This window comes from Seriola lalandi, unplaced genomic scaffold (genome assembly GCF_002814215.2).
Source record: "Seriola lalandi dorsalis isolate HSWRI2012SDOR001 ecotype SW California unplaced genomic scaffold, Sedor1 jcf7180002054797, whole genome shotgun sequence".
NCBI classification, from domain to species: domain Eukaryota; kingdom Metazoa; phylum Chordata; class Actinopteri; order Carangiformes; family Carangidae; genus Seriola; species Seriola lalandi.
In genome coordinates this window covers 186,285-200,529 of record NW_019525350.1, presented here as the reverse complement: position 1 = coordinate 200,529, position 14,245 = coordinate 186,285, and the positions used below count along the sequence as shown (strand labels likewise).

The window sequence follows — 14,245 nt, the reverse complement described above, 5'->3', positions numbered from 1 at the left end:
CTGCACTGTTCTCAAGGAAAGTCGATATTAATAAACAGTTGTGCACAAACTAAAGCGCTGGGTATGTTGGTTGATTATCAGAGTAAAGATTTTCTACTCAGCATGCAAAAGTGTGTATTTCCATTTACAGCTGTGCGGATCTGTCATAAAGCAGGCAGAGCAGGGCCCTCCTCTCTTCACTTCTCAAATGAGGAAGTTCAGGGCCGAGCTTGTAGCAGCTTCCTTTTACAGCTTTCGGAGGTAGTGGATGAACTAGTGAAAGAAAGCACGTAGAAGTTACGCATCATGAAAAGATGACACTAGCCGGACAGAAAAACTGAGTCTCCTTTTGTTTGCTGGAATATCGTTTGAGAGCAGATGCAAAACTCCTGAGCTCAGTTTGCGGCGTGAGAGGCAGGATGCAGAGTTTTCAGCCTTGGTACCATGGTAATATAACTCGATCCAAAGCTGAGGATCTTCTTTCCAAAGCAGCGAGAGATGGAAGCTTCCTTATCCGGGACAGTGAGTCCATACAGGGAGCATATGCCCTCTGTGTTTTGTAAGTAGACATTACTTGCTTCTAACTATTGCGCTGACATTTCATTTTGAAACAGTTACACAGATAATGGTTCTTGTTCCTTGCTGTTCCTTGCAGTGTGAGCTGTGTGAGATCCTAACTAATAATAAAGAAAATAGGAAATGACTGTTATACTGTTTGTTTTTGACGTTAGCTTTAAGATAAAACAGCTCTTAATGTCAGAGTTAGGACATGATTAATATACCACGATTAAAGGTTACATTTCCCCCTGCTGAATTACAATATATAAAACACTTCTGCACAAATACACTGCAAGAAAGACAAGTTCCCCTTTATTTGCATACTGCGCTGCCTCTTCAATTCCTATCATTTTTCATTGGGCAACCTTCATTTGAAATGCTACTCAAAGTGCTCTGATAGCAGGTTCAGCACACAGTGATCACACTGGCCGGCTGCATGTGTCTTTACCCCACAGTCATGTCAGCTTCCAGTGACAAATATTTGCATTTTATCATTTTAACCACAGATACCAGAACTGCGTGTACACATACAGGATCCTGCCGAATGAGGATAGGAAGCTCTCTGTCCAGGTGGGTGGAAAGGTTCACTCTGACCCACAGTCAAATGAGTTGTTATGGTTGGAGAATTATTAGCATTTGTTATTTATTTACACCGTAGTTAAAGATTAAGGCCTATTTCTGTTTTTAATATTAAACACAAACACTGGTACAACGCTGTTTTTATTGCTGCAGCGCCTGTTAAGCTTTAACCTCATTTAAAAGGGGTGCTGTATATATTTAGACACTGTACGTTCGTAATAAACGATCACTGGCTTGTGGTAAAGTTTTTAGCCTTGCTAGCAGCGTATTCATGTCAGTCTGTCGGTTAGTCCGCCTCTCTGGTGCACAATGTAACTCAACAACTAATAGATACATTGCTATGATATTTTGTCAAGATGTTCATGTTCCCCAGAGGATTTAACGAGCCCCTGATTTTCATCTAGTGCCACCATCACATTTTTGGCCATTAGTGAATTAACAATTAACAATTAAATGGATTGAAAATGGAAGTCTGTGCACACATTTATGCGCCCGCAAGGATGAATTCCAGTCTTTCATCTGGTGCTATCATCAGATCAAAACTCTATTTTGCAGGTAAACGTTACCCACTAAACATCAGCATGTTAGCATTATCATTGAGAGCATGTTAGCAAGCTGAGCCACAAGCGTGGTGGTGGACTCTTAGGGCCCTGGGCTCCACCTTACACTAGGTGCAAAGCGAAACGCGAGTCTATTTGCTAGTTTCAGACCGATGCGGTTGTCTTTTTTCCGTCCAGCACCCACATTGTTTAAACAACAAATACATTTGCACTCACCTGAGCACCCATGGACATGTTTGGTCTCAAAATGAGGTGTGGTCAGGTGCATTGTTGGTGCAATCCTATTTTAAGGCAGTGGAGAGCGATTTACCAGCACAATCCTGACCTGAGGTCAATGGTGCAGTATTTTACTGTAATAAAGAGAGTAATGCACAACACGTGTTCACTTACGCACAGGCAGAACACGCTTCAGATGTTTGGATGAGTCCGATGGAACGTTACAATCCAGTCCTGTTGTCATTTGTGCCGTTGCTTCTTTGTAGAGCTGAGCAGCGCATTGATTCCCTCTGTGCACAGAGCTGCTGGCCTGGGCTCACTGGTTCAATCACAATACGTGACCAACTCACCACCAATAGAACCTTAATTCTTTGTGAAACACTGCACTCTTATAATAGCAATCCAAGTGCAAGTGTGCTTGGCTTTTTAAAGCGAATGGGAGATTGCACTCTGATTGGTTCATTGCATGCTGTGCCCAAAACACTCCCATGAATAACTTAGAGACTAAGCACAACCCTTTGAACCATGTGCCTGGTGCAGCAACTGCTTTTTAGTAGTAAAAGTCATATGGACACGCCCTAAGTGCACTTGCGTCAGCTTGCGCTTTAGACTGTTAAAAAAGAGCCTTTAGTCTTGTCACGTTTTCATAAAAAAAAAAAACAAACAAGAAAAGTTTAAAAATCAAATGAACATTAAAAATAACTCTTGTAATTTTAATAATGTTTGCTACTTTCCTACTGCTGACAAAGCAAATCTTAGAGTCTGAACAAAACTTCAGTCAGTGTGAAGGTGCAATAGCAAGTCTGTCATGTAAACATCCACCCTGCTTTCAGATGGCAGAAGATTTAATGTCTCTATTAATCCCGAGCTGCAGGTCTATTATAAACATAAATATATATAATATAAACATTCATAACTATAAAAAACGAAAAATATCTATCCATATGTTGCATTCAGTGTAGACTGAGGGGCCGGGGAAGCTCAATTGTTTCCATGCTTTAAGAATGATTCATGAGGAAGGCTTGACTTCAGTGCACACATCAGGAGATGCTTTACTGGCTTGATATCTTTCTGTTGTTACCTTTGATATAAGACTGGTGTTAAAAAAAAAAAAAAAAAATGACACCCACATGGAGGAAGTGAAAACAGCTTGGGCTTGTGGGTTATTATGGATGGGTGTAACTGAGTTGTTATATGGGAAAAAAAAAAAAATATATATATATATATATATATATATATATATACACCATATATACAATGAAAATTTGAGACCAAATTTTAATGATAGGATTCCTATTTTAGGGTTGGACACATGAACCGGGCCATTACTCACCACTGTGGAGTTCGATTCTGGTCCGTCTGAGTACTGTCAGTTAATGAGTGTCGGTGCTGGTGGTAGCTATAGTTACTGTAAGCGTCGGGTAAAATAGGTTCGTTTCCTCCTCAAACAAGGTGCTAGAAGAGGCAGACGTGTGCAGCTCTGTGAGGTTCAGTTTAAACAGCGTGAGTTAAGGTTACGTTTGAAATGCAACAGGTTACAGATCACTCATTACCATGTTAACATGTAAGTAGTCCGATGCAAAGCAATGCAAAGTGTGCGAGCATGCAAAGTAATCTAATTTATTACATTTGATTACTTCTCAGTACCACTCATTTAGTGTCTCGGTGCGCTGCAGATATGTCACAACCTAATGACCTCTCCGGCTTCCCATTTAATGAAAACACAATGCAGAATTAAAGTAGTCAGTATTATCAGACTCACACCTCTCCCCCGTCTCACCCACATTGTCATATTGTCAACAGAAGGTTACAGTCTACGAATCGGCTTTTTACTGAAAGGAATATATTCAGACATAACTGTATTAGTAACTGTAATTTAATCACATAATCCTGTTACATGTAACTAGTTTCTCCTCAAAGTTTAAATGCGTGTGCCTCCAAAATCCTCGGTCCTTAAATGGTCTGAACAGAGCCCAGCATCAGTATATCTATTGATAATATGTGCACGTGAATTATTCTTGGTATTTCATATAGCTGGACTTTCAAATTTCTAATGCTTACAGGTGCATTTTAATATAATTCAAGCACTGCTTAGAGCAAGTATAGTGCCAATTGCAGATCCGTTAGAGAGACAGAAGCTGAATCACTTTCATGCTTCGTCTATAATCGCTCAGTAAAGTTTCAGAGTACCGATACTTAAATGCAGCTCTAGAAGCCGCAGACATATCTGGCAATATATGGAAAGTAACACTTAAAGGTTACGTCACCTGGTTTAGTAACAAAACGAAAAAAACATGACGTTTGTGGTCACCTTAAACCTGCTGTGATCTACTCTTCAGGCATCTGAAGGAGTTCCTATCAGGTTCTTCACTATGCTGCCTGAGCTGGTGGAGGCGTATTACAGTCCCAACATGGGCCTGGTCACGCATTTGCAGTACTCCATCCAGAGGGAGGAGGAGGTGGACGAGGAACCAGGTCCAACGCCTTCACTTCATCTGTATATTGGCTGTAATATAAAACAGAATATGTGCCAGTCATAGATATGAACGTTCCTAAACATCCGATATGTGTTTGTGCTGCAGAATCCAACAATCTCCCACCGCAGCTTCCACCCAGGAACTTCACAGCAAATGACATGAAAGATGGTGACTCCAAGTCCTCTGAGCAGGCCTGCAAATCTTTATCAGACACCTACCTGATGAGGCTGCAGCACATGGATCTGTCCGCGTATGGTCACTTATGAAAAATTGTATAGCGAGTCATCCAAATGATTCACCATGCAAAGTTTCTGATAATACACTTGCACCGTACAGTGTGTGCAATGCACTAATCTTTATGATCACGGGCAGTGATTTGACACAGTGATGTGCTTGTCCGATACGTGAAATAACTATGTGTTTCATATTTCCAGAGTAACTGAGGAGCATCAAATGGCCATCCAGGAATACTTCAGGACCTCACTCTGCTTGGATGCTGAACAAGTACAGAACGGTAACCACAACCTCCCCGGCCTTAAGAAGCTACTGCTGTCGATCTGCAAGACTCTAAACAGGTAGAGCTGCCCAGTCAACACAATACATTGTATAGACTATAATGTATTGGGCTGATTTAACCGTGCTCTGATCTTTTCCGCGAGGCAGTGAAATTTCCCACATCATGCCAGCTCTGGAGGTCTTCCATAAAACGTTGGACCAACAGCTCTCTCCGGGGATTGGCCAGTATCCAAGACATGTGGGTAACACCTTTGATCCTTTGCCTAATCAACCATAGACTGTATGTAAAGATGGACGTTGCCAACGTGACGTCACCCATAGGTTTTCGAAGAGTGGCTTTTGAAGCTCAGAGTGAGCTGGATCCGCTGTTGCCATCTTGGCAGTGCCTGACTACGGCCAACTCCCGGCTAATATAAAAATGGGGCAAAGAGGTGGGGCGTGTATGGAGCAAGCATGCACTCGCCCACCTGTCACTGAAAGTGGTACACCCTCAATTATAAAGAAGTGTAAGCCTTAATAAAATGTAAATAGGTGATTTATATAAACGGTTGTCATGAAGGAGGAAATGAGCTGTAGAGTCAAAAACTTATTTTTTGTACCAGACTGTAAACATGTTTAATTCTGCTGTAAACATTTTAACATGGGAGTCTATGGGGATTGACTGTGACTAGTGGTCATTAGAGGAACTGCAGTTTTTGGCACTTCCGTATCGGCTTCATTTTTCAGCCGCAGAGGTTGAAAGCTCGGTATCACAAACCAAAAAAAAGTCCTTATCATCGAGTATTATTTCCCTTTTTGTCTTTTTTTTCCAGATTTCTGCCGATTCAGGTCATTCTGTGTCCTTTAGGATGGAGCAACTGACAAAACTGCTCTACTCGATAGAAGATAAGGTAAACTACTGTATCTCATTTGACTGACTGACAATGAGCAATGTTGGTTTGTGACATGTCGACAGATGATGTTAAGGATGACAAATCTAACTTCTCTATTTCTTTTTCAGGCTAAAAGTTATATGTTTGAGTCCGTTGGATATGAGGGAGGTCACAGGAAATCTCTCATACCGCTGGTTACGTTCGAGGTACTTCCCGTATTTAGTTTACACTGCAGGAAAATTAAATAAAAACGTCTGGAGGTATGCAGCTTATTTTATCAATTTCCTCTTTAACTCTTCTAGGTCAAGCAAGATACTCTTGCTCTTCCCACAAAGATGTTCCTGAAAGTAGATGTTGAAAGTGGGAAACTCTACTTCAAGAAGTCAAAAGATGGGCCTGAAGACAAATACTATGTGCACAATAAAAGTAAAGATGCGTCCTATAGCCTTCCTTTGTATAATTAGCCATGCTAGCAGCGTGGTTTTAGCAATGTTCAATAAGTTGATCCAAATATCACAATTACATTTTTTACAGACTTTCATGATCCTCATGTGACGAATCCTCCTGACTGTAGTAATGCTCCAACCTTTCCTTTAGCACGACCTCGAGATTCACATTTGTGGCTTTAAGAGTCTTGACAGCAATTGGGTAAATTGTAACAACACTGGTGATCCCCCGATATCTTGACATGTTAGTAGCACCATCATCAGATCAATATTTCAGTGTGTCCAATACTTTGGTTAATGACCAATTACCTGAAAATCTAATGACAGTCCCCTCAGCCTCAGCTCTTCTTTGTGATTAGTGTTATTTAGTAAAGGTTAGCATGCTAACATGCTCAACCAAGATGGTGTAAATGTTAAACATTAGACCTGCTGTCCTGAGTCCAGGACTTGGACTCGGACTTGAACACTGGGGACTCGAGACTCGACTTGGTTTAGTGACTGGACACTAGCATGGTGACTGTAGCATTTAGCTTTGAACTTGACATGGACTAAACCTTGATGACTTGGACTCGGAATCAAGTAATAGGGACTCGACTCAGACTCTTCTTTGGTGACTTGGACTTGAACTTGGACTCGGACTCGAACACTGGGGACTCCAGATGCGACTTGGACCCAAGGTTTAGTGACTCAACTGCAACACTAGCATGGTGCCTGTAGCATTTAGCTGTAAACCATAAACACTGCTCAGCTTTAATAACAGTACTGCAATTATTTTTTAGTTCTGCAGTTGGTGAAATCTCAGAAAATGCACGCCAAACTAGTCATCGTCGTGGAGACAGAGAAAGAGAAGATTTCCCGTAAAGACTTTGTGTTTGATGACACAAAGGTAAGAGACATCTGGCTTAATGTCCCTGAGAATTTGTTTTTATATCAAGTATTTATGGAAAAGATTTAATATTCATTGATCAGATTTGATTAACAGCTGCCCTGGCAACATTAGCTTTGGTTTCATTAGCATCAAGCAAACGAGTCATCTCAATTTGATTCAAATGTTGGTGATTGGTGCATGGAAGGAATGTGATATCATCTTTTTCCATTTTAGCCACACCCACTTCAAACCAGTGAGACGATAACAAACGAAAACAAAAATACTGAAATCTCTCATGTTGTCAGGAAATAGTGGGTTCATGTAGCTGATTGAATAAAAAAAATGGTTTCAGGAGCTTTAAGTTGCCAGTTGCATTTCCAGAGATCATGTATTTTTAATGTGTCTCACCAGAAAAGAGAAGGATTCTGCCAACTGCTTCAACAAATGAAGAACAAACACTCTGAAAAGCCTGAACCAGACATGATCACGGTGTTTATTGGCACCTGGAACATGGGTAAGCAGGTTAACAACTTAAATGTTTTCACTGAATTTGAATTTTTGACCGACAAAGTAACACTACAGTGAACCTGCAGGAAACGCAGGACCTCCCCACAACTTCAACTCCTGGTTTCAGTGTAAAGGCCAAGGTAAGACACGAGACGACACCGCGGATCACATCCCGCATGATTTCTACGTCATCGGGACTCAGGAGGATCCTCTGGGCGAGAGGGAGTGGGCGGACACAGTGAAGGGAGTCCTGAGGAACATCACAAACATCAGCTTCAAACAGGTCAGTGAGTGTGACGCAGGACCAGCAGGATTCAGGTGCAGAGCGCTGATGCAATAATAAACATTTCCTCACATCCAGGTGGCGATTCACACTCTGTGGAACATCCGGATCGTGGTCCTGGCCAAGCCTGAGCACGAAAACAGGATCTCCCATATTTTCTCTGACAGCGTGAAGACGGGGATCGCCAACACTCTGGGTAAGCAGTTCCACTTCTTCATAAAGACATTTAAAGACGCGTTGTAAAAGTACATCGAACAATTACCCATCAGTCCTCACTGTCGTGTTTGTTGTTCGCTACAGGAAACAAGGGAGCAGTGGGAGTGTCCTTCATGTTCAACGGTACATCTTTTGGCTTTGTCAACAGTCACCTGACCTCTGGAAGTGAGAAGAAGCTCAGGTCAGCAGCAGATTACACCCAGACTCGTTTTATCACTGTAGCAGCAACATTAGCTATAAGTGCGTTTTATATAAAGCCTGTAACTTCTACTGGAGGCAGGAGTTGAGAGGCATGTCCCCTGATTTTACTCTCAAAAATCTCAATAAAAATGATCTCCTGACACTCCAGCTGCCAAAATCCAGATGTGAAAAGAGTGGGAATTATGTTAAAACCCTTCATTTGTTAGTATGCACTCACAGCAATGAGCTTCGGGAGCAGTTCCAAGCCGTTTTTTTGGACCTGTTGCCCTGGATTTTGCCTCTCAGGCCTCACGCAGCCTGCCCTAATTGGTAGATGTTGTTGAAGCTTTATGCAGCCAGGCAGAACAGGAAGGAAGCTCTACAGATACTAATACCTGAAACCGACGAAATGTAGTAAAAGGTCATTAGATAAGGCAAAAATATTACTGACTACATCAACAAATAATAACTTTAGTAGAATAATTCAAATATATTGTAAAAAGATTAAAAAAATCTCTATGCTGTTCCTTTAACCTTAACTTAATTTGTTTACTATTGTGTTTATCTTTCACTAACTCTTTTTTATTTATTTTTTGTCTCCTGAAGAAATGCCATAAAAAACAAAAAAATATAATCGGCTCTTGAAAATCACATTTTTGATTTGTTTTTAGCAATATATTTTTGTTGTTGGATTTGCAGACGCAATCAAAACTACACCAACATCCTGCGATTTCTGAATCTGGGGGACAAGAAGCTCAATCCGTTTGACATCACAAACCGCTTCACCCACCTCTTCTGGCTCGGGGATTTGAACTACCGCGTTGAATTCCCATCTACAGTAAGTTGTGACGAATGCGGTTCACTGTACGGACGTGACACACAAACAAATGTATGATATATAGCATATACTGTATGTGCTTGCAACCAAATTAATTGCTAGTATAACATGTTAATTGGCTTCTTTTGTTATAAATCCTCCTAATAATAACATGCAGAATAATAAACATATGATCTGTGTCTACTTTTTATATAAACCTTTTTATATTTATGTTGTCCTGACATTCACCTCAGTGATCCAGCAGTGACTTGTGCAGAAAAGATTGTGCTGGTTGTCAGGTGTTTCAGCTCTCAGCTGCTAAAACTTTAAGGCAGGAAAAGTCATGACTTTGCACTGTTTCCCTTCACAGGAAGCTGAGTACATTGTGACAAAGATCAAACAGCAGCAGTACCAGGAACTCCTCTGTAAAGACCAGCTCAGCATGGAGAGGGATGATGGAAAGGTCTTCTTGCATTTTGGTGAGGTTATATAATACTGCATGTGCCTTATATTGACTAAAACAGATCTTTTCTGGACGTCCTCTGCACGTATTGGTTGTCAGAATACATCATTATATTGAGAACACATGTCTTGATCATTTTTTATTTGATTGTAGATGAGGAGGAAATCACATTTGCACCAACCTATCGCTTTGAACGAGACACACGAGAGAAGTATGCCTACACAAAGGCCAAAGCCACAGGGGTAAGCTCATGCTTAGTCAGATGTCTTTTCCCTGCACGGCTCCTGTCAGGCCTCAGATTACAGGAACAGTAAACCAATTTCCTTTAAGACACAAAGATCAAGAATTTAACTATGTCATTATCATCTTATATGTTATATATCACACACAGCAATCAAATCATGGGTCTGGAGCGTCAGCAGACGACTCACCAACCTCATAACTTTGTAAAGCAAAATGGTTTTCAGTCCTGTGCGTGAAATCTGTTATATACTGTATTTATATACGTGTGACAAATTTAACTCTACAGACAAAATACAATTTACCCTCGTGGTGTGATCGTGTCCTGCGGAAGTCATACCCTCTGGTTCATGTTGTCTGCCAAGCTTATGGTGAGTAGTTCTTCATCAACAGTTTGGTCGTGCTTTATTTTATGGATCAATCATTTCAGAATCATTTCCTGAGAAGAAATAATGCAGCCTGTCAGCTGAACATGCAATTATTGGCTTAATGCAGATATGTTTTAGTGTATATGTTAGTAAGTATATATTTGTTCACCAGAGAGAAAAATTCATTTTTTAACTATAACATGTCCCTCTAAGTAGATACCGTGGTCACAGTTCCTAAATAAAATAAAATAAAATAAATTAAGTTAAATTAAATTAAATTAAATTAAATTAAAAAATTAAATTAAATTAAATTAAATTAAAGAAAAGAAAAAAATCTGAAAGTATAAATTTGTCCCTTGGAAAGCATACAATTCAACAACAAAAATAAATAAAAATATAAAAATAAAAAAGAATAGGTATTCGATCAAATGAAGATTATCTCTTAAGGAAATTCTTCGTACAATTAACACCAAATGACATCGTTCTTTCCATAAAACGACCAAGAAAAAATTTTTTATATGTAAATATGGATCACTAAAATAAAGTGTAACTACATGTTTTTTAATGTTTTTAATGACATTTTCTGAGACAAACTTATTTAAAATGAACTTTTCCAACTTGCAGGGTGCACTAATGACATCATGACAAGTGACCACTCACCAGTCTTTGCCTCATTTGAAGTTGGAGTAGCTTCACAGTTTGTCTCCAAGCAAGGTATGTTCACCAGCTGCACCTCACTACACATGAGCTTATGGTCCTTGTTGTAAAATTGTAGTACGATGTAAATGTTTTTTTGTTTTTATTTATCTTTTCAGATCCAAACAGTGCACCTCAGGGTGGGATACAAATCATGAACTGTGTGGCCATATTGTCGACAAAATCAAAGACCAAGTTCTTCATTGAATATCATTCCAGCTGCTTGGAGAGTAAGTTTGGTCTTTTGATTGACCTCATCTCATTGGAGTTTGATTTAAAATAGGCTGAGATCATCAAAACAGATATTTCTCTCAATGTCTACAGAAACTGTGAAGACTTCAGAGGGAGATAACACAGAGCACTCGGACGGCTCCATAAAAGTTTGGTTCGGCAACCAAGTTGTGGTAAAGTGAAGATGCAGCTTTTTGGTGTTGAATTTGCCTCAATGACGCATCGAGCCGTCAGCGTTCATTGTCTCTCTCTATCTTTTCAAGCTCACCCCCATCATCTCTGACCCCGAGTACCTCCTGGACCAGCACATCCTCATCTGTGTGAAGTCGACAGACTGTGACGAGTCGTACGGTAATGAGCTCGCATGTAGTTTGTGATACACTTGTGCCGAGCTGAGCGGTGATTACAGTGTACTGATGTGTCATTTCCAAAGGTGAGGGCTGTATTGCGCTGCGAGCTGCTGAGTTCTGCTACACCGAGTTTCAGGTCACACTGACTCACCATGGAGAGAAGACGGGCACCTTGACAGGCGGCATCCAGTTGCAAACCTCTGAGGGCAAGCCCACGGAGAAGTTATACGGTGAGTCTGGAAATCAGCTCAGGACTTTCTTATTAAATACATTCAACTTCACTTCTTGTAGCATCAATTTCCATTTTACTCTGATTTCAGATTTCATCAAAGTTGAAAGGGACGACCCTGTCAACTCAAAAGGGAAAGGCGGTGACCAAAACAAGTGAGGGTTTTTTTTTTTCTTCCATGCGGTTACTTGAGACTATCTCAAACCCGACTTCCTGCTGTGACATTTTTCTGTTTGTTTGTTGACAGGTGTTCCATCACCCAAGCACATGATATTTCCAACCCGAATTACATGTCCTACAAAAGTGGGAATGTGATGGATAAAGGCTGGAGTTACAGCATGCCACCAAAAAATGTCACTATTGGGCAAGGGAGTAAAGACTCCAAGAAGGGTGGTTTTGACGTGAGCACACGCAACCCCACAGGAAAACCTTGTCCCATGTAAGTGCTTGCTTCTAGTGCAGTGTGATTTCAGTTGCAGTTTCGCTGAGTCTCTCAGAGCTCAGGAAAACACCACTCTAAAAATAACATAAAACCAGAAGCTGACATGATTCAGTAGAAAGTGAAACTGAATTTCTTCCAACACGATCCTTTGTCTCTGTAGGGGGGAGGATGGAAAGTCGTCAGAGATGTTTGACAACCCGCTGTACGGTTCAATGGGACTGTCCCATGGAAGAGGCAAGGACCAAGACCTCCAGCAGAAAGACCACCTCATACCCCCAGATCCATTTTTTGCACTCAAACCAGCAGATGGAGACGCTGACCGCCCCCCGGTGCCCACCCCACGCAACCGCTCCTTCACCTGCTCTGAGACCAAACCTCATCCTCCAACCCCCAGCACCTCGCATCCCTCAGCTCAAAAGAAACCAGTGGTACCCTCACGCTCAGAAGGTGGGATGGCACAGAACCGGCCCCGTTTACCAGCTAAGGCCCGACCAGGCATGCCGGAGCCCCAGACCCCTAAACCCAGAGACTACAGAGACAACTCCGAACTCCCCAGCAAACTCAGACTGCCGGCGAGACCTGGCCAATCACAGTCTCACAAAGACAGTAAGGAATAGCTCTTTGTCATAAATTTCCTGACAAATGTAAGACGAATGATGATGCCAAAATCTTTGTCTTTCTTTAGCACTTCCTGAAGTTCCCAAGATGGGTCGCTCTGTGAAGTGAGATCAAGCTACAGCGCTGGTCCTCACTGATTGTACAGCTTCCTGCTCTGCATTTCTGGAAACATAAAATACACAAAGAAAAGTCTTCAGCCAGTCACTCCCCTTACTGTGTGTGTGTGTGTGTGTGTGTCACTGATGTGTGGTTATTCATTTATCAACACTCTGGGAAATACTCCTGTTTTCTTTCTTGCTAAGAGTTGGATGAGATTATAATTCTTTACAATATGAAGCTACAGCCAGCGGTCAGTTAACTTAGCTTAGCATAAAGGCTGGAGACAGTGGAAAACAAGCTATACAAATACCTTCATGCTAAGCTAAGCTAACCTGTCAGTGGCTGTAGTTCCTTATTTAACAGGCAGAAATTGAATGTGGTATCAATCTTCTCATCTAAGATTTAGCAAGACGGTGAATAAGCAGTCCTCAAGTGTGGGACTGTTCCTGTGAAATAAGACCCGTTTTCCGATTTCTGCTGAGCTCGCATTACAACATAGGTTTAAATTGAACTCTGCTACTAAGTAATTATGTTTAATTTCATGTAGAGTTTTACACTATACAGTGGCTAACGAATGTTTACCGCACAGTATTATGTTGCACAGACATTGACATGTTTGCCTTGAAGATCTATGATAAGTGCTACAATAAATTTAAATGTTAACGCTTAATGGGTCTTTTCTAGTTTTCTTTTTTTCTTTTTTTTTCACAGCCTCATGTCAGGCTTGTATTGCTTGTAGGACTGTATTCAAATAGGCAGAGCCCCTGTAACATTACCATCATTTGCTCCCATCTGCTGTTGCTTTAAAGTACTGCATGCAGACTGCAAATACCATTTGTTATCCAGGCCAGCAAAAAAAAAAATGTTATCATTTGAGACATTTTACTTGATGGTATTGAAAAAATAGTCATCAGTGCCTGATGTTACTTATTTTATTTTGCCCAGTCAGATATGAGTAAGGCTGAGCTGCACACACTGTTACACGAGGACGTAGGCTGTGTACATGTTAAACAATATTCTTTACATAAAGATTAATACTGTGTAGTAGATTGCAGTGGTTCCCAACCTCGGGGTCAGGATACCTCAATGGGTCGCAAGATAAATCTGAGGAGCCACAACATGAAAGAAAATATTTGACCATAAAATATAAAGTTTTTTTTTGTTAGATAACCCTCTAAGCTTAACTGGATAATTTAGCCTCTTCAAATGTTTACCAAAATGTACATATGCAACCACTGACAGTGGGTCAGACGGCGAAATTGCTTTATTTCAAAGAGTTCATAGGTTGTAAAAAGGTTGCAAACCACTGATCTAGTGAAGCCAGCAGGTGTCGATCGGCAGAGATGCTTCAGAATAAGGGATATCCCTCAAGATAGAGAGTTATTCCACTCATTCTCTAACAAACTATGTCACATGTTTTACCTCATAGTGATAA

General features: G+C 40.8%; 1 protein-coding gene across 1 annotated transcript; it reads left to right on the top strand.

Moving 5' to 3' along the window:
* The first annotated feature begins 217 nt into the window (after window positions 1-217).
* Window positions 218-13,480, top strand: inpp5d (inositol polyphosphate-5-phosphatase D). The gene is made up of 27 exons (XM_023425948.2): window positions 218-538; window positions 1,044-1,107; window positions 4,232-4,367; window positions 4,475-4,619; window positions 4,804-4,944; window positions 5,033-5,123; window positions 5,698-5,775; window positions 5,886-5,963; window positions 6,060-6,183; window positions 6,983-7,089; window positions 7,483-7,585; window positions 7,665-7,861; window positions 7,940-8,057; window positions 8,162-8,258; window positions 8,957-9,095; window positions 9,445-9,553; window positions 9,691-9,779; window positions 10,067-10,148; window positions 10,770-10,859; window positions 10,961-11,071; window positions 11,166-11,245; window positions 11,336-11,423; window positions 11,506-11,652; window positions 11,743-11,806; window positions 11,899-12,090; window positions 12,254-12,699; window positions 12,779-13,480. Exons 1-27 carry the CDS (start codon window positions 399-401, stop codon window positions 12,817-12,819), a joined length of 3,297 nt encoding a protein of 1,098 aa, XP_023281716.1. The 5' UTR covers window positions 218-398; the 3' UTR covers window positions 12,820-13,480.
* The last annotated feature ends 765 nt before the right edge of the window (window positions 13,481-14,245 follow it).